Consider the following 20225-nt stretch of genomic DNA (forward strand, 5'->3'; position numbering starts at 1 on the left):
AACAAACCGAAAGACAGGCAGGCAGACAGACAGACAGGTAGACAGACGGGTAGACAGACGGGCAGACAGACAGACAGACAGGCAGACAGACAGACAGGCAGACAGACAGAGAGACAGACAGACAGACAGACAGACAGACAGACAGACAGACAGACAGACAGACAGACAGACAGACAGACAGGCGGCAGGCAGAGATGACTAGGAAGTTGGTTTCTGATTAACTTACGTGATATCCGTCAGTCACTTGAACTGATATATTGTACTGTGCCTTGGATTCCCTGTCAAGAACCTCTGCGATGGAAACTTCACCGCTTTAAAAGTAAACAAAAGGAACTGATGAACGTGTGTTGGATGAATAGTAAATATGGGTTGAACATCCATAAAATCAAATTTTTCTGTTTCTCCATCAAAAATTTCGACTCACAATAAACCTATAAACAATGGCCAACTTCTGCTTAGCATTTAGTGTTTCGGTATTAACAAGAAATTCGTCATGGTTGGTTCGACGTAAATTCTCACGACTACGTCACTTTCTCCTATAGAGACAAGGTACTTACGTCATGTTATTTATGGAGAACATATCATCGTGTCCATCTACGATCGAATAGGTGAGGTTATCTCCGTCAGCATCGACTGCCTGCAAACACAACAATCATCGCGGATATTTTTCAAAATGTACAGACATTTATAATTCAGCCCATGAAAACGCTGTGTGTTTCCCTGACGGTATAGTTAAAGGTATACTGCCACCTGTTCCAATTTTGCCAGTTACCATGAAAAGAGAAACTCTACCCAATCACAGATTTTAAGCGAATGGCCGCCTTTTAAAAATAGCGCCCTCACATGGGCATTTTGAATACCAGGGAACGCCCCTTTGACCATATATGGGCATATTTAGATTACAGGTGACTGTATACCTTTCACTCGCTGGTATTGCTTCCAGTAGAAAGTAGTATGTAGGGTACCAACGCTATAGGACGGCTTCATAGACAGTTTATATTCGCCATGCGTGAACATTTAACAACGTTTGGCGTCTGAGAATGACAATAGCAATTCAAATGTACAGTTACCCCTTTTATGTCAACTTTCTGTAAACTTTATACGTAATCAAGTAGAAGAAGTAGTATTTTGTGAAATTTGTTATTTCCATTCATCAAATGATCGACTTTAATAGAGCAAGTGATTTTGTCAAAGTGACAAAATTGCCAGTATTGTTGGAGCTATACGTACCGTCAGCCCGAAGACGGATGCGCCGACGAGAGCCCCTTCGCTGATGCTGGCACTGTACGGGGATCCAAGAAACTCGGGTAGCTCGTCGTTCACGTTGAGGACTGTTACCATGACACTGGATAAGTTAGATCTGCCAGAAGGATACAGAGAAGTAAAACATGGAAGCTGAATACTAAGCCGTGTTAGGGATTTATTCGGCAATGTTTCAACCATTTTAGCTCTGTTCGGCTTATTCAGTTTTTGAACGCCAGAGCGCCAAAACTATGGTAACGGAACAACACAATGACAAAGTTAACCGAAAGAGAGAGAGAGAGAAAAAAAAACAATCTTTATAACCGCACCATCGTCACTTGACAACCGTATGGTCAATTGTACACTAATGAAGATAAACATATAATGTCGAAGTTGTTTTGCTGGTAGAAATACAATTGCTCTGTAATGTTACCTGTAAAATTGAGTCATAGCCCTAAAGACGTGAAATGAGAAAGTTGAGAGAAGGAATTCTTCGAAATATTTCAAGGGAGTCGAGAGAGAAAGGGGAGTCACAGATAAGCTGACATATAGACAAACTGACCTGGGAGAGGGGAAATTAAATAAATTCATATATCAAGAGATCATGTGGTAACAAGGTATTGTCGGTCTTACCGCGGAATGTCACCGTTATCGGTTGCTATGACTACAACTATGTAACTGTCAATGGTATCTGCATCGAGAGTGTCCAGTTCATTGGTCGCCAGCAGCTCTCCGCTTGTCTCGTTGATGGTGAATATAGCGCCCCCATTGTCGGTGACTGACCATATGCTGTAGGTTATGTCACCGTTCTTGCCCTGATCAAGGTCATTGGCTTCCACCTGTGACATAGAAGGAAAACTGCCTCTGTAGTAGTCGGTCACTTATTTTATTTAAATGGCTACGCAAAAACCAAGTGTGTAGCCATGTAGAGTTATTGATGATCTATACAAATTCGATAAGGCACCTCTTTTTTGGATATGCAAATTTGTGATGACTGAGTAATCACTGCTTTGAATAAGGGAACGGTTTCTCTGAATTTGTTCAGATGTAATTTTTGATGCCAAAGTCAGATTTTCACACCGTAAACTAGGCGCTCCCATTGAAGATCAGAAATGCTATAATTGTTATGACATGCAATATACCTGTTACGAGTACATGTTTCTCCTTTCTTTGGGTGTGTTGAAAGAGAAATTATTAACCTCTGACTAAAACACTTAAACATGTGTGCATTTTGGAAGAGAAATACAAGTTCGAACTAAAGAACAGTGATCAACAGCAACATTTCACATCTCGCATTTCAAGGCTGTTGACAAGTTTGCATTTCGTCATGATATTTGCAGAGAAGCAAGAAACTGCATTTTACAAATCTAACACTCACAATAGTGGAGAATAGACCAAAAACACTTACCGTTGTCAAGCTGGTTTCTAGTGTGATATTTTCATACACTTCTGCGGTATACGAATCTTGAACGAATTCGGGCGAGTTGTCATTTACATCGAGCACAGAAACGAATACATCAGCCTTCATGCTTTCGTACTTTTGCGAAGTAAGGGTCTCAACAGCATACACCTATCAAGAAATTCAGACACATCGCACAAATGCAGCTTTTTCAGCATGATATGAAACGAACTACAACCGAACCAAAAACCAACGTATTGGTTTTCAAAGACATACACTAGCGCCCTCTAAGTCAAAATCCGAACTTTTCTTGGAGCAGCATTCTCGCATTTTCTGGATGCTTTGGAGAAAAATAAAGAGGTTGAAGATTTTATCTTTTGAACGCAATATCAGGAAACACAAAGTTAGCCCGTCGATCTGGCAGTACCTGATAGACCTCTACGGGTAGAATATAAAGAGTTCAAACTTGGCGGAACGAGAATTATACACATGTTTGCCACCGTTCTGACGCCATCGACAAACATGAATTTCTTGTCAAATAAGTTAGACAGGCAAATGTTTGAAACGAAAACAACCATCTTTCTCCTACAAGTCTTTGTGTATATTGCTCACCTTAAAAGAAACATGTTTATTGACGTGGTATATCACAGACAACTCGTTGTCTGTTGGTACATTAATTGTTCTATGTGTGCACCTAGTACCCGTATCCTCCAGAAATTTACACTTTACAAGTCTTCGATTTCCGTTCAAATTTAAATGCATTGAACAAAATTGCTTCCCTATTGATTGTCATCAGGGATATGCCCCCCCCCCTTCCAAAAAAAGCTTACCGTGAAATTAACAGATGTAATCCGTTCGGCATCGAGCATTGTTGAATCATTCACACGAATGTAGCTGATAGCTGTGGTCGGAGTCAAAGATGTCGGTTTGTCGACGCTGAACATGTTGAAATCAGACTCGACGACAAATTCGAAGACAGCATTGTTTCCCTGTCGGAGAAGAAAAGACACGAGAAGTGGATTACGTATTCTGGGGTGTATTTTTGCCGATGATTATTTTAGTCAACGTTATTCCTTGATTTTCTACAGCGACGGGGCCGTGGTTATGGACGAGACACAAAAATAATCGCGCGATTGGTGTTAGTATATTGTTGTTAGTGAAGGATCGATGGACAAGTATACTTCTGGGGAAAAATAAAGAGTGAGAAAGAGACTTTTCCCGGATCTCCTTAGAGTTGCTGGCTTGGAGAGAAAGTGATACCATTTCAAAAAATCTCACGGCTTACCCTAGCATCAACAAAATGCGTACGTCCCCCCCCCCCCCCATTGTCTTCGAAAGGGTGGGAGGATATGGTAACAGGGAATAGGGGACGGTAGGGTGAATAATAAGATGTTAATTCCAATATATATACATAATTGGAAAGCAAGTCATTGTATACGGGAATGTAGACTTGGTTCAAGTCTGTGATTTGTGAATGTTTGAGTGAACGCAATGATTTGTACTTTGCTTTCATGTGAAACGTGCGCGTGAGTGGAGTGGACGCGATGAGTCGGGTGGACGCTATACAAGGGAGTTTCACCCGGAATCCGGCAGAAACTAACTCACTATACTGCGCAGACTCAAAAGTAGCGCATTCAATCGCTGGGAAAACATGGCCTGGGCTACCAAATTCCGAAAAGGTTTGTACGAAATAGGAGAGACACAAGAGAAACTATTATAAATGTTTTTATTTTTAAACATTCACCGACTTGAACCAAGTCTAATGGGAATGTAAAAGTTTGGATTTGCATCGCAAGGTTGCACCATCTTGGTGTACTATGTCCCGCTCGTTTATTTTGTAGAGAACAAAAATGAAACAGTGCAGGTTCTTACCTCGTCGATGTCAGTCGCCATGACCACACAGACAAACGTCCCTTCAGGGGAATGCTCTGGAACTTCACCCGTGTACTCGGTTGAACTCATGTTGGGGGCGTTGTCATTGGCATCGAGTACAGTGACAATCAGTGATGCGTACGCGTCTCTGTAGTGGTAGATGTGATAGCCGCGTGTGTTGTTCTGCGCAGCCTACAATATGCAATCAGTAAAGATGTGCGAAATGGACATTCGATATCGAGAGTCGGGGATTGTTCACGAAAATTGAATCGTATTATTGACACTTCATATACAAAGAACATGAAAAATGCAACAACGAAATCATCGAGTGACCTCGGTTCCATAAACAAAATAAAGTCATATAGCAGTTATTTTACAAGCTAACCTTTCTTGTAAATTACTGAAGTGTTACAAAAGCAAACTTATGATACGAAAGACAAACATAATACAATGTTATATGTAAATTACCCGAAGGCCAATGGTAATTGTTCCATCACTGAGAGCTTCTCTGTCTAGTTCGCTTATCACTGAAATTTCACCTGTGTCCCCGTCCAACTCGAAATATTCATTGGAAAAGATGGAGTCGTCCGATCTTTCAGGATCTGTGGAGTAAATTGGAACACGGCAAGTAATCACCGGGTATTGTAACACACCTCATCCGCAGTCTGTATTCTAATTCGCCAATTGATAGTCACGTGGGATGCGTTCTTTTTGTGCTGATCCACGTAAACGACGTCATCAGGCATCATTCGTTTGAACTGTTGCCTGCCAGGCATCAGTTCTGAAAAATGATGCCCGCTGACGTCAAAAACGATATTTGACGCGAACGCGGACCGGAATGTAAACAAAGATGTCGTCTGCGGCCGATCGAAACGATAATCCAGAAATTTCTTGGTTTATCCTACTTTCTGAAGAAGAATTGAATGCTTTGGTTTCCAACAAGGACTCGATACGGACAAAAACTATAATCAAAGGTGAATTGAACGTTTTGGTTTTGCAGAAGTATTGAGGTCTTTTTAGGAAAAACTTTCTTACTGAACCACTCCAACATATTACATCATAGACCTACATGCGACAAGTTTTGTGTATAGTACGTTCTTATGCATGGCTACGGATGAGGTGTGTTACAAAACACATATTGACTGGCATGAGGGCAACAGCATACGTCTTTAACCCCTCGGGCCTGTGAGTCACCCCCAAAAACAGACTGTTTCCCTCGGCCTACGGCCTCGGGAAACAGTCTGTTTTTGGGGGTGACTCACAGTCCCTCGGGGTACAAACGTATGCTGTTGCCCTCATAGCCAGTCAATATGTGTATACTGTTGCCTAGTAGGCGAGTAAAACGTCACAGGATTATCTCCAATAATTAGCAACAGGTGTACATAAAAAGCCAAATTTAAAATGGAGTGTAGACAGCTGTAATCTGCTTTGACGGTGAGGTTGGCCAAACAAGCTGACTTTGCTGTATCTCCTTCAATTCACGAAGCCCGTGTATGAATGTTTTTCTCCAAGACAGTATAGCTAAACATGAAATTCCATTCGCTTGTAACCCTCAAATTCTAATTCTCATCAGTTATTTACAAAACATGTGGCGTCTTCAGGATAATACGTTAGATTGTTCCTATTAATGTTCCTAATTTACGCCTAATTTATAGCTTTAAAGAAAGGCCTGGTTGGCTAAAGTTTTACGACCATTGTCCCATCGTCGTGTGATCAAATTCAATGCAAAAGTTTGTAAGGTTCTACGATAAGCTGGGCTCGAAAAGTACATAATGCTAAATTATCTTAACTTCACTAATTGAATTTGTTTATCCCTTTACCGGAAAGAAATCGCTGGCATAGTAACATAACATCCACGATATGCCATCAGATATTCCCTCAGTAACTTGTTTTTATTTGTTGTGAAAATCACAGTAAATACAAACAACGTAAATATACAACAGTGATACTCAGCACTTTCTTATTACAGGAATCAATAGAATTGTCAAGGAGGGATGAAACATGCATGAACCGAAAGTCGTTAGGTTATTCGTACTTCTCGTCTGGTACGACGATATCGCGGATATGAAACGCAGAACGATCATTAACCAGATATGAACTGAAAATGCTCACGTGTTTCATTATATATTGCTGTTGAGCGTCAATTTCAACTTTTGTCACATGTTTGCAGCTTCATTGAAAGTGTTATGATCAACATTATGAACAATATTTTACCACAGATTAATTCTAAAGGTCATTAAGTAAACAAATATGTAATAGGCTGAAATAAAAAATACTAAACTTCTTTGACTGCTGTCATTGTATCACCACTTTATATAGCAAGTGCAATTGCCTTTGGTCAAGTCCTTCAAGATATAGTATGCCAAACTGTGACAGCTCATAAGATATGCAAATTATAGATCAGCTGACACAAAAATGCAAAATGTCTTTCAATATTGTTTTAACCTGGTATCATCAATATACATAGCATGTTTTGCCAAATATTATCAATTAAATCCCGGTATATATCCCTCATTAGGAAAGTTCATTAAATATGAAAATTAGGAATTGGTTGAAGTAAAAATGCTTAATGGCCTTGAAAAATGTTGTATCATAGTATCTTCAATGTACATAGAAAGTTTTGTCAACTTTGGTCACGTCAATTCAGATAAATATCCCTAATTAGGAAAGTTTATTAAATATGCAAATTAGCAATAATTTTTCATGTCACCCCTTAATACCTTTCATGGCTGATATATCTTGGTGTGATCAACATTTGTAGCAAATCTCAACAAATTGTGTGCAGTCGTTCTCAATGTATATCCGTGTTTTCTAAAATCATTAATTATGCAAATGAGCAAAAAGTAAGCCAGCCACACCCACCAAAAACTAATCAGTTCTTACCATTTGCAACCTAAATCTGTGTACCAGATGTGCTTCTGATCTGATGAGCCGTGTTTTAGATATCGGCTGTATCGGGCTAACAGACAGGCAGATAGAAAGACACACAGACAGCCAGCCAGCAAGCCAGCCAGCCAGCCAGCCAGACAGACATATATCGTTGCGACATTAGTTCACTTGTGTGAACACGTAAGCTAAAAGAAATGGGAAATAGCTTCAGTTCATGATATGATCTGTGAGACCATTGATAAGCTAGGTTACTACCTGAAAAGCTGTAGTAGACAGGTTCGTTAATCTCGATGTCCTGGTCATAGGCATACAGTGAAACATTCAACTTCTGGTCTTTAACGTTTTCATGGATCACGGCAGAGTACTCCGTGACGTTGAAAATTGGAATCAGATCATCAGCGTCGGTAACGTTGACGAAAAGATAAGTAGTGCCACTACGAACGTCGTCATCGTTGGGGCTGCCCTACATAAAATAGATGTGAGTTAATTATATATGGGCATATTTAAAGATTAAATTAAAATGAAAGGAATAGCAGTAGGCAGTTGAACAGTTAACATACACATGAACGTGTTAGAACGACTATACTTACGTCATAGACCACTAATGTGAGGTTAAAATTTGTCTGCTCTTCATAATCAAGTGATTCCTTTAACAATACTTCTGGCCTGCTCAAGATAGGGATACTGAAGTATTCTGATCCAGGACCCTGTTGGAATAAATGTGGAAATAATATGATGGATGGAAAGACATCATTTCAATGACCGTGTCGCCCTTTTCGAATTCGGGATATTATCAGATTCTCCAGCATACGTCATATGGGTAGCGATATGATTCTCAGATTTTATAAATTTTTTCTTGTGTTTTACCGTAAAGAAATACTTTTCAGCAAAGTAGCATTGGGGTTCTGTAGGACCTGAAAAACTCGTATTTTCAATTCAGTGTTACACTTGTGGCTCAGTTAGTAAATCCTGCGCACGAAGTTCTTTATTGTGCTACTTTTCTCGTTCTCGCTAAATACTTTGGATCCTAATGAAATATTTTCTTAGGCTCATGACATATATTTTTGCCTTGATAAACTTACGTCAAGGATTTCATACACAATGTAAGTAACTCTACAGTCATCGTCTGTGCCAACAAAGTCTTGCAAAACAATCGTTCCCGTTGTCAACAGCTGGAAAAGAGTAAAACCAACGTCAGGCCATGTAACACATTTATGCCTTTGCATGCGCAGCGCAAATTTTATGACATTTAGAGATAAATCTCAAAGGGCCATTAATTGGGTTTATTAATCAGGATTCTGGAAGAGGTTTTTTTTTAATGAGAGCTATTTTGTGCAGGATAACATTCAAGTGATACTCCTGCAGTTGGTGTCGAAATGTTCATCAGATGTGTACCAGTTAATGCCCCACTTTTATATCTGTCATGTGTGTGTACGCAACTACTTACTGTTCATGAAACACGACGAATGCAGCTTTTACTTCCAATGAATTGTTTAACAACCACCAACAACGACAAAATTTATCGTATGATCCGCTCTCTCTCTCTCTCTCTCTCTCTCTCTCTCTCTCTCTCTCTCTCTCTCTCTCTCTCTCTCTCTCTCTCTCTCTCTCTCTCTCTCTCTCTCTCTCTCTCAACTTAGGTACAGTTTCTCGAAATATGGGACGTTCATGAAATTGTGCAAATGTCCGATTATTTGAATCAATTGCAATGCGTCTTTCGGTTCATGAAAAGAACAATTCTTCTACCAGTTTACATCAAATTTGATGCGGTTTTTGTTGATATATAGCTTTGATTAAAATGTCACGTAATATGCAAATTAGTAAATAGCTGAATAAAACCGCTAAATTTATGTCAGAACTGTAATGTCGTTTTATCATCAACTTGTGTGACAAGTTTCATTAACTTTGGTCGAGGACTTCCAGAAATATAACTTTGAAATATGAAAGTTTATTACATATGCAAATAAGCAATACCTATGAAAAGAAACTGTTAGATGATTTAGAAAAAGTCACGGATTTGTATGATCAATATCTATTGCGACATTCACCACGACGGATACAGTCATTTTGAGAATGTCTGACTTCTATAGGCTAATAATGTCAGCCTCGCCTATCAAAACCCAATTGCAATTACCAAACAGAATCTCCGTACCTTGATTCCAACTTGATGAACGGTTCTTTAGATATCTTGCCGACAAACAGACAGAAAGGCAGACAGGCAGAAATCGGTACAATCGGTACAATAGCGCAGATGTTTAAACACGTGAGCTAAGTCAGTTGAGCTCCTACACAGTGTTAATTTGAAAACAAATTTGAAATAATAAAACTATGCATGCCAACATTTTTCACAAAGGGAATTATTAATAAATATCTTACCTCGTCAACAGAAACATGATAAGGTCCGCCTTCAAAATATGGATCATTATCATTTATATTGAAAACATCAATTTCAATGTCAACCTAAAAAACATGTGGAAGTGAGACGAGTTGCAGTTTAAGAGTTTTTTTAAATGTCGACAGAAGAATAGGTATGTCGTACTTATTCTGCTCGTTTAAAATACAGTCATGTGCATTATGTATATGTACAAAATCTATAATTCTATAACCCCCCTCTCTCTCTCTCTCTCTCTCTCTCTCTCTCTCTCTCTCTCTCTCTCTCTCTCTCTCTCTATATATATATATATATATATATATATATATATATATATATATATATATATATATATATATATGCCTCTGGAGGGGGATTCCTTCCAAACAAAGTTCTCAAAATTTTTCAAATGCCCCCTAACAAACTCACAATGCGTTCATATCCCCTTCTAACTTGCTATGATTTTGAAGTCCCCCAAGAAAGGTAGAAAGTAGCCAATATGGTGCTTATTCCAAAAATATCAAATGATGATACATTGGATTCTATTGGGCAAACCATTAACATTTTCCTATAAAAACAAGCTATATCTCTACATTTATATGTATATTACCCTCTTGGCCTTCCGTTACCAGAAATACAGTGCTACAACCCTCGGGCTACGATCTCGGGGAACAGAGATGTGCTTCTGGCAACACATGGCCCCAGGTAATAAACGAGCGCTATGACCCAAGTGACCAGGTAAACGGTGTTTGTGATAACACTCGTTTATTCTGTGTCACAATTAGCAAGAATACGCCACGTGACGATAATATAGACAAGTCTCTCGCCTACAGGCTCGGAAAGGTGGTTTTTTCCGAAGCCTATGTCCCTAGAGAAATAGTCTTCGAAAAAATGCCTGCTTACGTACGTGACCATACGCAGAGTAACGTCCGCAACTTAATCGCTGGCAGTTAATGATGAGCGACGAGCTTCTCTGAGTAAAGAGCGAAATTTTCCCACCCCAACAGCAACAGGATGTTGGAGAAAGCTCATTTGCTGAAAAGGTTGAATTGCAACCAAGGATTTCACTCTGCATACAGAACATTTTGCCTTCATTTTGTTAAGAAACTAGCCCGACTATGAGCACTGTTGAGAAATCGCCCATTAAACTTCTCACAATATATCAATATAGGTGCTGTTTAAGTACCTAAAATAAAACAGAATAATTTGAGCATTTGACGGTGTGTAAAACAGCTATTACAAGGTCTGCCTTCCGGGCTATAGTGTCCGTTTATTACTCCTATATCCCTCGCCCTTCTATCCCGGGAATGGCTACGTATTTCTAGTAACGCATGGCATCTCAAAGTAATAAACAGGTGGTGTAGCGTCGTTATGTGTCGTTTATACGTACGGTTTCCATAGATGAGCCTGGGATTCGCGTACACACAACAGTGATATCCAGTTTAGATTGAGAACACTGTAGAACAGAAACGATTGCCATTAGTGTGAGTAATATCCATCACTTTTTACTTATCCATTACTAATTTTTTCATGGGACATCTAATAATTTAGAACAAGGCAAAACCATTTCCTGCTAATATTAATATTAAAACTAATATTATTTATTCAAGGCTTTTTAGAAGAGCATATATTGATCTACTGTGGTTCACGAAATAGAATGATATTGTTTTGGAAATTACGATTGCAAGATTGGTATCATTTTTTCGCTTTCGTTATACGCTATAATAGAAAATGAGATTAGGGTAGGTGTTCTTTAACCCGTGCTTCTTTCATTATAATTAGAGTGCCCACAACGTGCACTCTGTTTTGGTCGATATTCCTTGTATTAAAGGGACAAAGTCGGTTTTAGACACGATAAATGAAACCATCGCGAAAATGAATTGATGGTCATGATCATTAATTCATTTTCGCGATGGTTTCATTTATCGTGTCTAAAACCTGAGTCGAATATATGCATGGTCACCCATTCATTCAGTATCTTTCAACATGTCAAACAATGTAAATAGTATCTCGAATCAAACAAAATTTATGAAAAATGGCCGACTTTGTCCCTTTAACTTAAAAGTTACAGTTAGCTGCGTTACTGACATGAAACTTTTTTATTTCAGACAAGGGTTCATGAAGCAAGGCATAATGATTAGTGGCGTGAGGAGTGTAAAGTTTTGAACGTAACGACCTCTTCCTTTTTGCCCAACGCTTTTTGTATTAATGTACTATACTATCTAGAGCACAATAAGGCATGTACCTGTGGGTATTTGCGTCCATGCGCATGTGAATTTAATTCTCCTAAAACATATTCTTGGATTTAGTTTTTCAAAGGGCACTGTCTAAACCTTCGTTGCCTCGATTGGCAACCTATGACAATCGCATATATGACATTCCAGAAACCTATCTCTTCAGCCTTCATGTTACACGATTATTTTTCACTTCTCAGTCTTATACTGAAAATTATCTTTAAATCCTGGGTAGATTCCCTAAATTCATGATGATTGATGACTGTTGTCGAAGCAGGTACACCGTTCTGAGCGCTTGCTTAACCTTCCGATCAGTAAACTTAAGTTGTTGTGATTTAAATCATAGACAGTCGAGAAAGTTTCTCGACTGTCTATGTTTAAATCGAAAAAAAAAACGATCTTTCAAATGATATCAGTACTTACATTCATATCAAGATCGTATTGGACTGCCCATTGAAGTTCCTTACCAACTAACTTGAAGTAGTCTTTATGACGACCAGCGAGTTCCAAATTTATTTCAGTGCTGAGATCACCGGTGACGGTGATATTGTACACTGATGTACCTGCAAAAACGGGTTGAGACTCATTAGCAATTAAATATATCGGGAATAATCATACACTCCAGCACATGTCATGTCATGTCATATCATATCATATCATATCATATCATATCATATCATATCATATCATATCATATCATATCATATCATATCACATTATATCATCGTGTTGGATCACATCAAATCATATCACACCACATCACATCACATCGATCCACTCAATTCCACACCACATTACGTCATACCACATCACAACACATCAAATCACGCTACGCCCCGTCACACCCATCACATCACGTCATGTATGTTCGTTGACATGACAAATGTTTGCCTACCTCAACGAAAGTTTGCTAATCACATTATCCGAGGTTGTCAGTACGAGTACTGAAATTAGGTTATTTCATAACAGTTATCTTCTTTCGATAATAAAATTGTATATCCAAATCAAAAATATTAGTTGAGAACAATGTCTTCAGTCACATTTTAATATTTGCTTTGTTTCGGTTTGACATATTGATGAAAATTAATTTCAGTCCAAAGCTTTGGAGTATGCATTTGACGCAATGGTTTGTTTGCAAGAATCATAAGAAGGTCCTGACTGGGCCTCGAACCGGCACTCGAATTTTCTCTCCCTTGGCATACATGTATATCATACTCGTAAATAGTAAATATTGCATTGTGAAATCCACTCATATTCAGAATATTGAAATTTCCAAACAAAAGGAAAAATCGCCATTGCAAGAAGTGCCAAACAAAAATGGCTGTACACTTTAGTGGAAGTTACCTGGTGGCAGCTCTTCATTTTGCTCAATTGGCCGGCCTTCGTTTGGTTGAGTGAAGGTACAAGCTGAGGAAGAGAAACAGTTGTAAAGTTTCAGAATAGTTCAGAAATGCAAATTTCAGATTAATATTGATTGATATTCATGGCCTTTTAGGTCACAAGGAAATTCGATCTACTCAAGCCCAAAACAAGGCATGTCTATATCAGGGACAAACAGTACTTTTACCGATACTAGAAAGCTGTCCATTTAGTTAAAACAAATTAATACTTAAACTTAATTCTTAATAATTATAATTAATTCTCTCCATTAAGTGATCAAAGGAATTAGAGTTGATACATGGACAAATGTTGGGAAGACATGCATAATGGTCAGGACGATCATCATATATAGGAACATACTTCGATGACTTGATATTTTATATGCAAATAAACGTCATTAGTTCGATTGCATGACTCACGTTTTTGATTTCCCCGGCGGTCATTGCCACTTTGCAACGCTGCCACAAAGTAGCTTAGAATCTGCCTTGAAATACTATTCTTGACATTATGGCAGATTAAATTCACAGTCGAACGTTTTACGTCACTTCAACGTGTTCACATTTAAGGTCTGACTATCCTTAAATAGTTCTGACTATTTTGTATTCTTAAAGGGACATAAGCTGTAACTTGTGGCAAGTTTTTCAGTATTCTGTATATCAACTACTGTGTCTGACCCTAATCTGTTTTTCATGCTGAAATTTCGAGTATTCTTTTTGTCAACACAGCTTGAATGGGTGTAGTGATCATTGTTTATTGTTTACAAATGAATTCTAGTCCGGACTTGAATACAATTTTCAACAATAACAATGTAGATTATACTCATACAGGTTGTGTCGATATGCTAAATACTTGGCATTAAGTTGCAGTTTTGGGATTCAATGCAGAAAGTGTAGGGAAACCACAAAACAAAAGTTCTGAAAAATTAGCCAAAAAATACAGCTTATGCAGCTTTTAAACAAGATAACTTTTGATCAATGAATCAATCAGCGACAGAAATTTATTAATGTCTTCAAAAAACGGCAACCGAATCATTGGCGAATATAAATACTACTAATAGCATGATCGTCTTCGAATGTTCTCCAAAGTAAATTGAGTTTCTTTGTCTCAACTTGTAATTACCTGGACGAACTCCAGTGAAATGGAGCGATCCGAGCAGAAAGGATACCCCTGTTGAAGAAACAAATATTGTTATATATCCATCGTCTGGAGAATCTTAACGTAAAAACAGCACGTCGAAGAGTCGCATAAATGATTTTAGGTCTCAATGAGATGTATATATTAAATAAGTGCCCATTTTGCTCCACGCCATATTTCTCTGTCGGTCTTATACAAGCCAAATGTGATTTTGAAAGAAGCTGGTATCTGGTTCTTTCCCCTTGAGTGGATGGATCGAACTATGGATCGATAAATGTAATGATGGTTAATAAGTAAATCACAGGCAATTATATACACTTTTCAATTCCTTTTGAAAGACATTATTTCGGAACTTAAGTATCATGAAATATTTTTTAAAAATCATCTCACCGTAAAAATACAGCAAACTTGGGCTGATCATATCGCACACTTACTCTTCTGTGAGTGATAAATAAGATACGCTTTAATAATTAAATAATTAATTATTTTTCGATATATGTTGAAATTGAGTAACGTGACGTGAGCTAAAAATTAAAAACAATTTACTGAACCTGAAAAGTCCGACTGTAAATTAAAAAATACCTGTATATATAATGTCAATACTTAAAATAGCGCAAAAAATGCAAAACGATGCAAAATGGAAAATACTAATTCGATAAAAGTAGCATCACAAAGAGAATAATAAAAGTTGACTTAATTGCTAATGGATCAGATAACAATGCCATGACTTCTCATAAAATGTCATAAGTCACAAAAATTTAAATTAGATGTTACATATATTTGCAAGAACAGACGCTCGTTATCTAAACGAACGGCGATGTTGAAGTGAAAAAAACAGGCGAATTATGGACGACAAGGTTAAATAAGCAGTGTGTGAGTTTTTTTCTGAACACAATTTTTGACAAGATTCAAATAATGGTCATGTCGTTCTTGGAACGCCTTGCTTCAGGGACATGATTAGCGCTCTTTAGCCCGTAGTCGCAGTGAATACGGTCTGCAAAGTTGATAATGCGTTAGCCCTTTTTCAACATGATATTGTAGTTAATTAGAGAAAACTATATTGCATTAATCAAACAAGGAGAGAACTGTTGCATTAATAACATTCTGCCAAATATTTATTTCCGTCAGTGATGTTTAAATATCTATTTTCAATATCGGTGTGACAAACTCAATTATTATATTAATCGGGAAATTGTAAATTATTAAAAACAAAATTCGTTTTTTATGAAGATCTTTATATTTCTAGTTGAACATACAGCAGCCTCTCTCACATAACTTGATTGGTACTTTCAGCAGAGAGCATCTTTTGAAAGTAAGTTGGAAATTCAATGCACTATTTCTACAACTGGTATTTTTGTACTCAGTTGTTATGCCGTTTCTAAAAGTGATTTTTGACCTCATTATTTATCGGTGTCATTTTATAAACCATGTACAAAAGGTTTATGACCCATACTAGTTGCTTTGAAATCGACATGCAATAGATACCTGACTACAAACGTTCGACGCGTTGCCTACGCCACTGGACGCGCTCAGTAGAACACTATATTGATAGCTCGCGGTCTCATTTCAGTCAGATTTAATGTTGGAATACAAAGGTTTTAAAAAGTAACTTTATATTCTAAATTAGCATATTTTGATGAAACTATTGGTATCATACACTCCTTTGTAAGAGCTGTCAAAACGTACATTTCTGCCCTCATCAAGTTGTGCTGACGTATTTCCAAAACAAGTTCGTGTTACGGGTCAGACGATGCGAGATCGATAGTTGACACCTTCTGTTCTGTTTTTTTAAATCCTCATGATTGCATCGCCCTCTAATCTCCCTCGAGAGTGGTGAATATGTCCCGTTACTATGCAATAAATAAAGTAATGCTAAGCTGTACAGACATTCCATTGTGTATTGTTTAACCCAAACGGCCATTCCAACTTTGGTCACCAAAACTTCATACCTCACCACTTTCGCCTGAAGCGTACTAAACTTAATGTTTTTGGCCGGTTCGGATAGAAATACTTGAGCCTTTCCCGTGGCAGAGAAACACTGAGAAACGTAAATGCGGAAATCCTATTATATTACAAACTTCAACCACGTATGATTAAGTAATCACCCAGCTCTACGGCCGATGACGCTGATACTTATTGTTAAAATCCTTCAACGCAGTTTAAGGTAGAACGCACCCCGGGGACAGGTAGTCGAACTCTACCACTTTGGGGGCTTATTTTACATGTAAAGCTCTGGAGAAAGAAAAACTTTCGCCGTCTTACTTTTTCGAAAATCTGAAATTTTATTTTATTCCACAGAGTTAGCACAGGAATGCAGCCATTTTTTATTTCAAATACCGCAAAATGTTGAGTAATTTGTATCCCTAGTTCCAAACTTTGTACGGTATATGACATATAACAATATACTGTAATGTTACAGCATTCATTGAGTTGGATTTATTATTTCGTTTATATTGTTGTCGAGTAGATATTCGATACCACAAAGTCATTACGGGAGAAATATTATTAGTAAATAATAAATTACATGATTTCCACTCCTGATTTCTGGCCAAGAAAATCCGAGTATCGACTTTCCTTCCAGGCTTACTCACGGTGTTCACAGTTGAATTGTGGGAAATAAGGGTGTAACTTAAGTAGCAAACGTCAGCATACAAACTGTCAGGCTCGTTTATTGCTGGGTTATAACAGACAAGTAAACACACACAAAATCAACATTTTTGACAAGTTTAATCAGTATATATGGCACACCAGTCGGGAGATGAAGACAGGTCGAACAACTTGATCTGAGTAAATTTAGCTTCCCTAGCCCTGCACCATGCTCAAGGGCCAATACATGTCACAACAATCTCTACCACAAATAACTGCAATTCAGTAGATTTCTTTTTATTCGATTTGCCACAATTATTGCATCGTTAAGTCTTTGGAGATTTAATGCTATAATATATCGTAGAACTGATTTTAGACCAAAAAGATTTCTCCCGGATATACGCATTTTCCTGTCTCCAACAACGACAAATATTTTTTCGTTCTGGTGACCTCATATCGCCCTCCTGCAAGGATATTGATTTCACTTTGTTCACAAATATCCAATCTGTACATGAACAAAACGTACTCCCCGATATTCAAGTGTAGGAGTCTCACGTATGCCATGAACTTGTATGTTTCAATCATAAGCTTACCATGTTTGTTTCGGTCTAAACGCTGATCGGCCTTTTGTGTCGAAGGGTGATATCAGTGTGTGTGGTCAGCAGGTGGGAAGTAAAGAAATGAATGGTCGATTGACATTGAGGTGAAACACGGGAGCCAGTTTCTCAATCAATCAACAGGTGTGGCAATGAAATTTTATGGCACTGTGCTGTGAGCCTACCCTGACTTTCATAGCTTTCCGTTTATATTGTAGAGATGTAGACACGCTATAACGGAAGAGAAATATAATGAAGCTGTCATGTCAGCGAAGAAAAAATACAACAACATCGATCTTTCATCCACCTCATAGTGCCATAGTCTTGACATTGTCGAAGGAACTTACCTGTCTTTCCAAGTCAGCGACCTCCTCCTGGGTTGTTCAGTGTCTTTCACCGGTCAGGTCACATGAATAACACCAGACACAGAACGGGGATTTTGAAACAGAATTGAAATACAAAATACTCGTTTTCTAAACAATTAAAGAGAAATGTCTCACTCGCGACGACGGGGCTTCTCGTTCAGTTGACAGTTGCCACGCAGATACGTCAGCAATGTGGTGTACTTTTCGTACACATTCGAGAGAACCGCTTGCCACAAAGTTAATAATTAAATTCGATTAATTTTAAAAACTGATCTGACTCAATAACTCTTGACAAACATTTCAAGTACGTCCATATATCTTCTATCAATCACTTTGAAAATATATCTGACAAACAACGCCATTGATTCGGCTCTCCAGTCCGTCAAATTAGAATCTCGAGGTTGGACATGTGACCTTTAGGTGCCGTGACCTCAAGGCAGTACAAATCAGACACATACAAATATATGCAACAGGTCCTACGGTTATTAAACCTTGCTATGTGTAAACATTCATCAAGGTTTGCTCGTAACTATAAATTCGATAGCCAGTATGTATATATTGAATTGCATAGTTCCAAACAACGGTGTTTTGTACGCAATAAGTGCGGTACACCCTGTCGCTGTAGGAGGGATTTCGTACATTTTTTCCAACTCGAACGGTAATCTGTGTTCAGACAACATAAAACAATTGCACATAGGTGGGAAGCGGAGGCTTGAGCAACATTACCAATGACATGGTATGGCTTCGGGCTAGCATGCTACATACTGGCTAGACTTCAACACTCTTGAATTTAGAAACCGCCTTTCACAACAGAGATTGTACTTGTATTCTCTATGATCAGTTCTTTGACCATGGCTGTCCAACGAAACGAAAGTTGACAGATAAACCAAGACGATAGAGCAGTAATTGCGCAATCTATTTCGCCGTAACCAAGTATTCGCCGAAAATGTCGTGATCAAACTCAAAACATTTGCTTTGGCCGGCAATATCTCCGATCTCTGAAGTGGGTAGTTAGTAGATTGTAATCTCCTGACCAGATTACACGTTGTGCACACACAAGAGTCCAAATATTGTCAGTACAAATAGGGTCACATATTTTGATCAGAGATAAAACGTTAAAAATCATGCCCCCTGAACTCTTTTTATTTGTAAAGAAACCCAAATTTATTGTTACGTCCTGAGGAAGGTATGTCAGACTATAATAACGTCATTGTTGGTGCATGATAAAACTGTACAAACAAATAAATCTGTCAGAGGGTGTGGACTGTTACTATTGATTTTTAGTTTAGTTATCTGTGATTGATTCGAGTAAATTCGTGAATTATTTGTCCATCCCCTGCGACCAATTTACTAATATTTATTAATTATAAAGCTTTGCTTTCAGCTTTGTAATTTCCCTAAGTGACATCTGTATACTTATATATATATATATATATATATATATATATATATATATATATATATATATATACATATATGTGTGTGTGTGTGTGTGTATGTATATATATATATGTATATAATATATGTATGTATATATATATATATATATATATATATATATATATATATATATATATAATGTAACATGACACTTTTCATTTCTGTTCATTTCTGTTTCAAGGGTCTATCGACTCAGTAGTAAACAGAAAGTTGTTTAAATTGACCTTAAAATGGAATGCCTAAAGTGAGACACCATTCGCCAATGGTCTCCGGTACTTTCTGACTTGAAGCAAATAAGCTTACCCCGTCGCCAGAGCAAGATGTGTCATATTTTCACGATCAAGTAGGTAATGACGAGTTCGGCGACGACATGGCGACAAATTTAAATTTCTGCCTCTAATTAAAAATATGTGGACGTTTGCTTTCTCGTGTAATGCAGGTGTGTCATTCTTGACTCATTGCTCAGCTACGCCTTGTTCTGACGGATTACGGGCGTAGTGTTTGTTTTAGAACTCGGGGGTTATCGTAACACCAACCTGTGTCGTTGTCAGCAAATATTGCAGGACACGAAGTGCAGCGCGATAATCAAGCGACGACGAAAAAAATCTCTGTGTTGCCTGCCATTCTCACCTGCTGTGATCGAAAACAGGTATTGGCGTTTGGAAATCCAATGTAATAAGGATTGTGACCCACTAAAGTCGGATGAGGAAGGACAAG

General features: G+C 38.0%; 2 protein-coding genes across 2 annotated transcripts in view; both read right to left on the bottom strand.

Annotated features, from left to right (window-relative positions):
* LOC139122756 (protocadherin Fat 4-like) overlaps window positions 1-11223 on the bottom strand; it is a 48163-nt gene extending 36940 nt beyond the window's left edge. The window contains exons 1-13 of the mRNA XM_070688454.1: window positions 11164-11223; window positions 9779-9862; window positions 8485-8574; window positions 7993-8109; window positions 7658-7865; window positions 4982-5115; window positions 4514-4705; window positions 3472-3630; window positions 2651-2812; window positions 1876-2081; window positions 1231-1360; window positions 558-637; window positions 227-311 (exon numbers count right to left, since the gene is read on the bottom strand). Coding sequence (XP_070544555.1) covers window positions 227-311; window positions 558-637; window positions 1231-1360; window positions 1876-2081; window positions 2651-2812; window positions 3472-3630; window positions 4514-4705; window positions 4982-5115; window positions 7658-7865; window positions 7993-8109; window positions 8485-8574; window positions 9779-9862; window positions 11164-11172 — 1656 coding nt within the window. The 5' untranslated portion in view covers window positions 11173-11223. The remainder of the gene's footprint in view (window positions 1-226; window positions 312-557; window positions 638-1230; window positions 1361-1875; window positions 2082-2650; window positions 2813-3471; window positions 3631-4513; window positions 4706-4981; window positions 5116-7657; window positions 7866-7992; window positions 8110-8484; window positions 8575-9778; window positions 9863-11163) is intronic.
* Window positions 11224-12086: 863 nt separating this feature from the next.
* LOC139123355 (uncharacterized) lies at window positions 12087-18443 on the bottom strand. The gene is made up of 6 exons (XM_070689505.1): window positions 18051-18443; window positions 14912-14959; window positions 14507-14554; window positions 13352-13414; window positions 12431-12570; window positions 12087-12128 (listed from the first exon to the last, which is right to left on the bottom strand). The coding sequence occupies exons 2-6, from the start codon at window positions 14940-14942 to the stop codon at window positions 12087-12089; spliced, it is 324 nt and encodes a 107-aa protein (XP_070545606.1). The 5' UTR covers window positions 14943-14959; window positions 18051-18443.
* Window positions 18444-20225: the final 1782 nt, after the last annotated feature.

Source organism: Ptychodera flava, chromosome 22, assembly GCF_041260155.1.
Source record: "Ptychodera flava strain L36383 chromosome 22, AS_Pfla_20210202, whole genome shotgun sequence".
Classification (NCBI taxonomy): domain Eukaryota; kingdom Metazoa; phylum Hemichordata; class Enteropneusta; family Ptychoderidae; genus Ptychodera; species Ptychodera flava.